At 43.7% G+C, this 11,014-nt stretch overlaps 1 protein-coding gene across 1 annotated transcript in view; it reads left to right on the forward strand.

Annotated features, from left to right (window-relative positions):
• Positions 1-1,283: 1,283 nt before the first annotated feature.
• The window catches only part of GPR39 (G protein-coupled receptor 39), a 78,227-nt gene continuing 68,496 nt past the window's right edge, over positions 1,284-11,014 (forward strand). The window contains exon 1 of the mRNA XM_017820944.1: positions 1,284-2,482. Coding sequence (XP_017676433.1) covers positions 1,618-2,482 — 865 coding nt within the window. The 5' untranslated portion in view covers positions 1,284-1,617. The remainder of the gene's footprint in view (positions 2,483-11,014) is intronic.

Raw genomic sequence — 11,014 nt, forward strand, 5'->3', positions numbered from 1 at the left:
TTTTATAAAGTAAAATTAAGTGAAAGAAATGGGGTAATAATAGAAAGCTTGTCTGAGCAGAACAAATGTGAATTATCAAACATAAGGAAAGATGACTGGCACTACACAGCTTGAAGTTGTGCAAGGTTTGAGGTGATTTTTCTGAAACAGAAATACATAAATAATGCATAGAAACAGGTGCTGATTATCCTGGTTTGGGCATCTTTTGTTCATTATATACTTGGGCTGCTGAGGTACAGTGATAACCACTGAATGTGAGGAGACTGCTTAACAACAACTTCCTAATGTTTCTCTTTTATCATGAGCTGCAAGTGTCACATGAGCTTGTCTAGTTAATAAAAATCACTTTGTGAACCCACTGTTCTTAGATTTGGTATTGGAGCAGATCACAGTACTGGGCCTCTCTCTATTACAGCTGCAAAAGCTGTATGGCCATTTTGCATTGTAATTTAAAGGTTTCCTAATCCATATACACACCCTCTAATTAAATGTTTCCAGGGGTTACCTTGGGAGCCTTCAGTGCTATGGTTTGAAACTAAAACTAAAGAGCATGTTAAATTCGTTCCCCTTGGGGTGAGACACAGTAGGGGGAAGTACATTTTCATCCCCTGCTACTCCAGATTATTTGAAAGCATGAGCATGACTGGGTTACTGACTTCATTATTGCTCTTATCTAACATGAGAAGACGGAAATTTGAAGGGAAACAATTGATGTGTCTAAATCTCGAGTTCAGCTTACTTCATAACTTCTGAGAAGGCTCTTTGGAGTCTAGCCAGTTATTTTAAGAAGCTACCAGTTCAGCAGCAGCAACTGAAAACCAGAATGTCCTGTTGATGTAAATCAGTCCATGGCTGCACATAACCAACACTGCTGCTGCAGATGCCGAGGTCTTGATAGAAGGAAATGTAAAGTAGTGAAGCTTGTGGCATTAGCACACGTAGTAATGGAGTCTGAAGCCCAGTTAATGTTAAACTCAGGAGGAGATACTTTCTCTTTAGCATGTGTCCATTCACGCATTCAGCCTGACCACACCAAACCAACAGCTTTAGGTGAAACACCTCTTTTCATCCTTGTGAATAACCTCCTGCTACAGGAAGTGAATTTCAGACATGGGTGGCTCACCCTTTTTTTTTTTTTTCCTCTCCTCTAAACCCGCTGTTCTGCCAGTGACTAGAGAACTAGGGATAGCCAAGATTTAAGTTAATGGTTAACAGAGTAGCTGTAACCACACAGACTTCCTCCTGGGGCGGGGACCAAAAGCTGCTTTGCTTGCAGAGGAAGAAGCAAGCGCTGAAAGCAGAGCAGTTCATATCGTGAAGGGCTGGAAAACAGCAGCTTCAGTCCATAGAGAAAGGAGGAGGAAAATCCAAAAGGAGAAAGAGGTGTTTGCCATAAAGATAGGTAAGAGCTGAAACACTTTCCTGTTCGACTTACTGACTCAGAGGGTTGCTAACAAACCCCACAGGTGTGGCCAGGTGACACACATTATACCTGACTGCTCGGACATGTGCGTCTCTGTGAGAGGGGCAAAGCGAGAAAGAACCTGTTTGCTGTGAATTTGAACATCAGAGAAGGCAGGAGGGCACTTTGTTCCTCCTCCCTGCCAGGGGCTGCTCATGGCAGGACAGACATCCACTTCAGACTGCTCTCATCTCATTGACCACAGCCATGTTCAGGAGTTTGAGGTGGCTCTGTGGATCAAGATCACTTTGGCCTTAGTCTACATCTGCATCTTTATTGCGGGCATCTTGGGCAACAGCATCACCATCAAGGCCACCAGGATCCTGCAGAAGAAGGGCTACTTGCAGAAGGAGGTCACCGACCACATGGTGAGCCTGGCCTGCTCTGACCTGCTGGTCATCCTGCTGGGCATGCCCGTGGAGTTCTTCAGTGCCATCTGGAGCCCCTTTTCTACCCCCAATGGCAACATTGCCTGCAAGCTCTACTACTTCCTCTTTGAAGCCTGCAGTTATGCCACTGTGCTGCACGTTGCCACCCTCAGCTTTGAGAGGTACATCGCTATCTGCCACCCCTTCAAGTTCAAGTCTCTCTCTGGACCCCGCACGGTGAAGCTGCTCATCGCCTTTGTCTGGGGGACATCTGTCTTGGTGGCTCTGCCCCTGCTCTTTGCCATGGGCACAGAATATCCCCTGGAAATCGTCGAGGGCTACCAAAGTACGATGGCCTGTGTCAGACCTACTCCCAGGCACCTCATACCTGAGCTGAAGTACAACATGACCATCTGTACCAGCCTCTCTTCCAAGTTTCCTCTCTTTCAAGCCAGCATCTTCAGTGCCTTTGCTGTGTACATCATAGTGCTGGGATCTGTCACCTTCATGTGCCATAGCATGATGAAAGCCCTGATGATCCACAAGGAAGGAACTGTGGCAGTGAAGGGAGGACAAAAGCACCAGAAGTATCTAAGAAAAAGTGAGAGCTCAGAGGGCAAGAGCTCCAGGAGACAGATCATTTTTTTCCTGGGTAAGAGCCCTGTCCTATTCTGCCTCCCCTCTGTCCTCTGCCCCCTTTCCACATGGGAATGAAGCCCAGAAGCCTCCATTTTATCTCACCAAGTTCCTCCAAATGGGGAATGTATGGTTGGAGACCAGTACAAAATGAGGGATAGGCAATACTTTTGGTTGCGAGCATACATTTTAAAAAATCTGATGTCTCTGTATGTTTTTGACACACTCTTTTTGTCATTAGAACAGGTGGGAGGGAAAAAGAAGGAAAAATCCATTCACTGTTTGCTATTTCTGTTGTCTGATTATCCTGCATGCCTATGTGCAGCAGTATGGGTGATAGGCTGTTGCAGCTTGACCTTTGGGGTAGCAATAGGCAACAGTTGCCTGGATATAAAGTAGCTCTACTTGCATATTTTCCCAATAAATTACAAATATGAGCATACTTAGTAAGGCTCCTGATGGGAAGGAAGACTGTCTTGGAAGATCTGAAGCTTGTCCCTCTCTAAAGGCATTTCCCTGTTGATTCAGGATGCTCCTTGGAGAGTTCTTATTTAACCTCAGTAGTTATGGCTGTGTTGCATCTGAGCATCAAAGAAGCTGGGCTGGAGAGTTTATTTGATATTTGGTTGCCCTCTTTGAATTTTTTTCTCTGGTTTTATTTGAAGGCCTGTAACCTCGAAATTATGTTTGATTCTGATCTCTGTTGCCACATTTGTCAGACAAAAACTAATCAAGCTGTCATTTCGCCAACTTGGAATCTTTCCGGGTTGTGATCCATGTAGTCTCCACATTTGTTGATGTTCTTAGAGGTGCCCTTAATCATGCCCTGGCTGCATTACTAATAGTTCCTGTTTTATTGGGTTGCTTAATATGATACTGAATATAATAAATGAACCACCTAGTGTAAGAATATGCAGTAGACCCAGTACTTGTGCGTTGCTTTTTAGTGCTCTGATTGATTTTGAAGAGAGGGAATTGAAACTTGTGGGTCTGTCCACTTCTGCAACTTTAGGTAGATTAGCTCTTTTATTATTTTTTTCCTCTTTTTAAATTATTTTTGCTTTCTGAGGGTTCTCTGATTCCTCCTCTAGTCCTGCTTTTGCCATGGTCTATGGCTAGGACATGAATGCAGGGTAAAGAGCCCAGGGTGCAGCCAGCCCCTTTCCTGCTGCAGCTGTGTGAGAGCACGGTGAAAACCTGTCATTCAGACAAGGCATATGACTTGGGTTTGGGACAGGGTGGAGCTGCACAGTCCACCAGCAGGGAGCATGACAAGGGCTTCAAATGGGAGATGTGACACTCCAGGCTGTACAGAGCCCTTCCTCATGCTCAGAGTGTACATCTAATGAAGAAATCATCTCCTTTCACAAGGAGTCTGTTAGTCTAGGGCAAGAGGCCCTGTATGTGGGTGACTGAAAGGCTCTCAGTATCCTCATTCCACTTGACAGTACTGATTTCTGGGGTAGAGGCACAGCAGTGTAGCTAAATATACCTGTTGCACAAAGCAGAAAAACAGATCTGCTCTTGAAGTGTTACCTGTGGGTTCCTTAAATGTCTGTGCCTCTGCAACCCGTTGTAAGTTACCATTACCACAGCTACATTAAAGCCCAGTCTAAGATCCAAATCCTGGCTAGGCTGAGGGGGGAAGGTAAATTGCCATGACTTTTTTCCCCTTCTTGATTATTGTTCTTCCTTGGTGATGGTCTAGTATGGAATAGGCAGATGGTGCTGCTTGCAGGAGCACTGGAAAGCTAAATGAAAGCAACTAGTTTGCCCTCTATCATGAGGGAATTTGCCACCAGTATCTGACACTTCCTCCGTACTCTCAGCTTTTTGGAGGCAGTAGATACTTCCACAAATTCCCCCAAATTATTTCAGTGGTAAGACTTTAATATGAGTCTTGCTAATTTACTTGGCTTTGGGAATAAATTAATAAACTGAGGAGGAAGAAACTCTGGCCTGCAAAGCAATTTAATTTGGAGATTTCATAATAGTGATGCTTTAGGGCAGTTTTAACCCAGAAGAAATGAACATATAAATTGTTTACAAATCGCTGAATTTAAATATTGTGATTTAGAAGTCCTCTTTGTTTTTCATTTAACAGATGGGTCAAATTAAAACAAATACTTGCACATTCTCAACATATTTCACTTTTAATGTGAAATGTAAATGGCAATATACAGCATCATGTCTTTGAACATCTAGCAGCAATAAAAACAATTTAGCATTTTCCTCTAGTTGTTAAAAGTGATAAGTTCTATAAAACAGAGATTAAATTCATAAATCTCCTGACGATGAGAAAAAGCTAATCAGGGGATGGCACAGGAAGGATCTAATGCTTTTTTAGTGTCACGTTTTTGTGTGGCACTTGAGAATATTCATGAAAATTAATTGCAAATGTTGAAAGGGAAAGACCACTTGCCATAAGCAGTATTGATGCTTACAGGATGGGCTCCAGGTAGGGTGACACCACTGGTGGAGGAGGAAGGTGGCAGGGGGACAAACACCATGGTCCTGGACAGGCTGAGCTCACGTGGGGAAGAGCTTTTGTGTTCAGGGAAGGTGTCTGCAAGGGTCAAATCTTTCAGCTTAAAGTCCAGATGGTCTGATTGGGGATTTGAAGTCTCTGATGTAGAGAGATCAGTTCCTTCTCTTTCTGGCTACCTTGCTGTGCTCAGGGTGGAAAGTAGGGATTGGCCAAATGGCTGCACTAACAACTCTGCCAGCTGTTGGGGAGCGGGTATTTAAAGGGGCTCTTCAGCTCAAATTTGGTAGATTTGCCTCAGTGGTGGAATGCAAATTTGTCCCAGTATTTTGGAGAAAACCAATTCTGTTTTTATAAAGTAGGCTGTGCAATGCTATTCCTTCCAACCTCCTTCTCACTATTGCAGTTGGCTCCAAGAAAAATGTGATAGCACATGTAAGTCTCTGCAGAATGATCCTACTCCAGAAATTAGGCATTTTGTGCCTTTGGATAGACTGGGTCATACTTCCTGCAATGTCTGTGTGTGATTTATTTAATACTTTTCAGAGTCATGTTGTAAAACCCCAGTGCCTCCAGTGGATCAGTCCATCCATATGAGCAACACAGGTCACACTGCTTGACATTGTTTGGGTTACCTATGTTTGATGTTAAAGCAGTTTTGCTCATGGTGGGACAGCAGATCTTTCTTCTACATGTGCCTGTATGAGTGTGGCTGAATATCACGGAAAATATAGCTGAACTTCATTTTTGGTTGGTTCATAGCAGCATTTGTTAATAAAAGTTTTTCCACCCTGAGCACCAGAAACTGGATAGCTGCAGTGGTTATAAAACACTTGGCTGATGGCTTTATGATTAAATGCAAGCTTTTAACAGTATTTAAAACCTCCTAATGCCTGACCCACCCTGACAGGGATTGATTTCATCTTTGTGGCTACTTGATCTTGTCTTTCTCCTTTGACCCTAAAGGGCAGGGCAGTAATCACCTAAATTGTCACGAAGTGCCATTGGGGACCTCTTACTTCTCTGATACCTGAGCTGAGACCCCTGCACTGTATCAGAGAGCTCTTAAGAAAGGACGAGTTTGGAGACATATATCAATTATTATAAATACTGTAAGTGGGTTGTAGCAAACAAAGGAGGAGAATGTAAAGAAAGGATTCCATAAAAGAAACCTCCAGCTAGTGCAATAATTATAAATATTACAAAAGGAAGGCCCTTCCATAGCTGCAAGTAAGTTAAAAGTCTTTAGGAAATGTTAACAGGTGGGCTTTGGGAAAGAGGAGCAGTATGGGGGAAGCCTCCACACAAGGTGCTGCTGGGAAAGACCAGTGGCTCCACGCCAGCAGTGCCTCCTCGCTGGTCATCGCTATATCCTTCTTAATCTGGTCACTGTATAAATGCACATTTATACGAAAGCAGCTGTATGGTTTGTCATCAGGCTAGATCTGACTCACCTGGGCTTGTACTCAACAACTGAGTTTTGACTATCCCAGCTGAAAAAAGTATTGCTTCTAAAGCTTCTGTGATATTTCTCTTGGCAGCTTCAGTTTGTGCTTCTGCTAAAAGCCTTAATCATTTTACATAAAGCAGCCTCAAGCCTACCACAGTAAAGACATTGAAGTGAGATTCCTTTATTGTTGCTACCCCCTCTTTGCCCTTTGGAGCAACACTCATCTGTTTCCACAGCAGAGGGGTCTTGCTGCATGGGGCTGGTATCTGGGCAGTCCTTTTCTGTCTCCTGACCATGATGAAGCATCCATCCATCCTGAGCTCTCCCATGAAGAAATGAAAAGTATCACAATAATCAGGCTGTTATGGAAGTGTTGATGAAGATGCATTAAAGCACTGCTACAGCAGTCCGCAGGAGCCAGAGCTGATGCTGGACCTCCCTAAATGGAGAATCTGCTGCTACCAACCCAGCACTGTCAGCTCCTCTGTGAGTGAGGCCAAGTGAGGCAGATAATTCCCAATGCTCTCTCTTTCCCATCACTACAGAAATTCAACTGTTCTCCTTTGGGACCATCTGATGTAGGATGAATTTTGCCTACATGCCTGGACAGCAAATATCCTACAGCTTCTTTAATAATCAGGCAAGGGAATTGCTTATCATAATCAATGACAGTGCCTCCATCTGAGAAAGGCAGTGTGGTGGTGGTGGTTTTTGTTTGTTTCTGGGTTTTCTTTTTCTTTTTTTTTTAATTTATTTTATTTTTCATTTTTTTCTAACACTTAAGTATGTCAAATACACTGAGTGTCAACTTGAAGGTAGCAGCAGTGGTGGTTCCATGTGATGTGGTGTGGTACAGGTCTGGTCTCCTTTACAGGGCAGTAGTAACTAAAGGCTTTACTGAGACTCTGGTGACTGCCACAGAAGGAAAGAGAGTCCTTGTCTCTGAATCAAAAAAACAATGGGCAAAAAGGAAGGGCTGGAAAGGAAGAAGTCAGTGCCCTAATCAAGGCCACAAATGCAATAGAGAGTCACAAATGCATCTGCTGAATCTTGCAGTAGTGACCTGCCTGCTCAGCTGCCTGGCCTCTCTCCTGACACTTTTTTGGTGGCTATTGTCAAAACAATGCCAGGCTATTCTATAGCAATACCAAAGCCACTGTAAACACCATAAACAGCCATTCCAAAGATCACTAAGGAAGTGTATTTTGTAAGGCACTTGGCAAATGGGTTTTCAGGAGGCAAATTACTTCAAGTAGTTGTGGAAAATACATGGTTGTCATCTGGTTATGACTCAGGCACAGTGTAACTTGACAATGGTAGGAATTCTGTTACAGGAAAATTAGATGTTTATTCATAAGCTGGAACCCAGATGGGTTTTTTCCTTGCTGAAAAAAAGTAAAGCATAGGGATAGAACAAAAATGGAAAGAATAACCCAATCGATTATATTCCAGAACACAGCTCCAGCCCATGTTCTTTAAACTCAGCTTCATTGACTCCTCTTGGTTCATTTCTTTAATCGTTCCATTCAGCTGCCTTTCTTCAGAGGCTTTTTTGGAGACATGTCTGAAGATAAATATGCTATAGGCTGGATATTATTTTAATCCTTGTGTTTTATATGGTGTTTCTATCCATATATTTCCCTGAGCAGGGCTTTGAATTGCACAAGACAAGTAGGGGAGTCAATGCCCCGAAATGGGTAGCAGGGGGTGAGAAGGGAACGTGAAACAAACCAGCAGCCCTGGGCCTGGCCACTCAGCTGTATGGGGCATCCACCCTCTATAACTAAGCTTTTTCTTACTTCTTTTGCTGCCTTCTGGAAAAGAGATAGAAGCACAGGATTTACCTGCTGGTGTTCAGGAAAATTTGCTTTCCTCTTCTCTGCAAAGGTATTAACCTGATGTCAATGGCAAAACTGATCAATGCTACTGAATGCTGGTAGCACAAAACTGAAGCTCAGCTATTCAACAGGTGACAATGGAAAGGCTGCATTGAGGGATAATGGCTTCTCAGGGCAATTGTTACAAATAATCTCCTCTGAAGAGCTGGGGGACTTCCTATGGTTTAAAAAAACCCCACAACCTTGCCACAGTAAAACAGATTCAAAGCAAACTTCCAAAATCCAGACATCTGTATGTTCAGGTTTCCCACACTGTAATTTAAAAAGGAACATAAGGAGAACCGAGCATAATTTCCCTCCCTGTTGTACAAAAAGCAATTTTCTACTCCTGCTTTTAACTGGACTCATGGAATACAAGATTGTGCTTTCAGCTTAAGCAAGCAGTCTTCCTTTCCTCCTACACCAAGGGGTGGTAAAACACTACCAAGAGAAATAGGATGGAAGAATAGGGACTAATAGAGGCCAGCACCCCCAAGGTATTTAAGACTTTTGTAGTTTTAATGGAAAAATCAATGTGTGATTACACTTTGCATAAGAGCACTTAAAAATCGCTTCAACATGAAAAGTCTGCAGCTTTAAAAACAACCTAACACTGCAAATAGTGTAGTCAGAGGACTAAATTCACCACTAGTGTAATCCACATAATTCTCTATATATTATATCTTGGCGGATATTGTCTCTGTGGACACAGGACCACTGTCTCTGCACGAGAATCCCATGAGCACAATGTGTGCTTTACTGGTGCTTAGTTAAAGTCATGGCTATGCTTCTGTTTTTTGCCTCATGCCTACAAGGAAACTGGTATTTTGCCTGGTCTGTAGTGAGCTATAGGTGTTGGTGTGCTGATTCACTCACTCAGCTCTTCCTGTGGCACATACAGCACAAGTATATTTTCACTTCTTTTCACTCTACCATCTGTGCTGTCCAGAGACTGAGTGCACAGCTGAGATTTTTTAAGTACTTCTGCCCTTCTGCCTCTGCCCAAAGTCTTTAAGCCTCATTAAAGACCATTACCCATGTTGGCCTTAAACCTGATATTATTAATCTCTCTCTCTTTCTCTCTTACAAGCTGTAGATAATAAAACTAGTGGCCCTTGGTTCTTCTGGCACTCGTAGGTATGTGCTAAGAGAAGGAATGAGGGAAGTGCAGGCAACATCCCTCACTGTGGCAACAAAGACCCAAGGAACGGCAGGGGACTGCAGGCTTTGGGAAGCTGAGGTCTGGTTGTGCCATCTCAGCTTCTGAAAAATACACTCTGTAGCGTGGCAAGTCCTCTCTAGGACATGTTTTCTTACAAGTAGAAGCCTTGGAAGCTGTCTGTTTCTTCACAGTGGATAAGAAAGCAGGAAGATTTATTTCCATTAAAGTGGAGAAACACAGATGTTGCTACAGGTAGGAAATTGATTGAGGGAGATAGCCCTCAGACAGAACACAGCAACCATACATTAGGGAACTCTGTTCCATCAATTTTGGTCTAGTGCCCTCGTTCTTTGTTCAAGAGACTCTTGTCTTAAGCATTAATTTTCCAATTTCTCTCTGTTTTCTTGCTATCTCTTCTGAGCCTGACACCATCTCAAACGCAGTCTGCTCTTGAAACTCCCCAGTTTCAGTAGATAGGAGTTATTTGTGGCAAGTTCACAGATGATTTGAACTGGAATCTTCACCTGTGAAAATTAAATGCATTATCTAATCCCCTATTGTTTCATATTCAAATTATACTACATTTCCTATAATTAAATCTTTTGTTTTCCTATCTGATGTTGGGACCATTATCTTTAAACAATGATTGCAAGCCTGTGAATTTTAATGGAAAAGAACTTTAATATCTGAGCATTTGTTAGTAATGTGAAGCTTTCAATTTTGTTATTTAGTATCTTCATTAATGACACAGACAAAGGGGTCAGGTGGGCCCTCAGCACATTTGCAGATGACACCAAGCTGAGCGGTGCAGTTGACCCTCCTCAAGGACAGGTGCTATCCAGAGGGATTTGGGCAAGCTTGAGGAACGGGCCCATGGGAATCTCATTAGGTTTAACAAGGCCAAGTGTAGGTGCTGCACCTGGGTCAGGGCAACACCTGGTATCAACAGAGGCTGGGGGGAGCAGCCCTTGGAAGGAGGACTTTGGGGGTGCTGACAGGTGAGAGGCTGGACATGAGCCTATAGTGTGCACTTGCAGCCCAGAAAGCCAAGGCTTCATCCAAAGCAGCATGACCAGCAGGGCAAGGGAGGGGATTCTGCCCCTCTGTCCCGCTCTGGTGAGACCCACCTGCAGTGCTGCATCCAGCTCTGGGGTCCCTGCCACAGGAAGGGCATGGAGCTGTTGGAGCAAGTCCAGAGGAGGCCACCAAGATGATTAGGGGGCTACAGAACCTCTCCTGCAAGGAAAGGCTGAGAGAATTGGGATTGTTCAGCCCGGAAAAGAGAAAGCTCTGGGGTGACCAAACTGATGCCTTCCATTACCTGAAGAGAACCCACAAGAAGGGTGAAGACAGATTATTTACAAGGGTCTGGAGCGACAGGATAAGGGGGAATGGCTTCAAACTGAAATCTTAGGAAGAAATTCTTTACTGTGAGAGTGGTGAGGCCCTGGAACAGGTTGCCCAGAGAAGTTGTGGATGCGTCATCCCTGGAAGTGTCCAAGGCTGGGTTGTGTGGGGCTTTGAGCAACCTGGTCTAGCGGATGTTGTCCCTGTCCATGGCAGGGGAGTTGGAG

Source organism: Lepidothrix coronata, unplaced genomic scaffold (assembly GCF_001604755.1).
Source record: "Lepidothrix coronata isolate B3197 unplaced genomic scaffold, Lepidothrix_coronata-1.0 Scaffold86, whole genome shotgun sequence".
Lineage (NCBI taxonomy): Eukaryota > Metazoa > Chordata > Aves > Passeriformes > Pipridae > Lepidothrix > Lepidothrix coronata.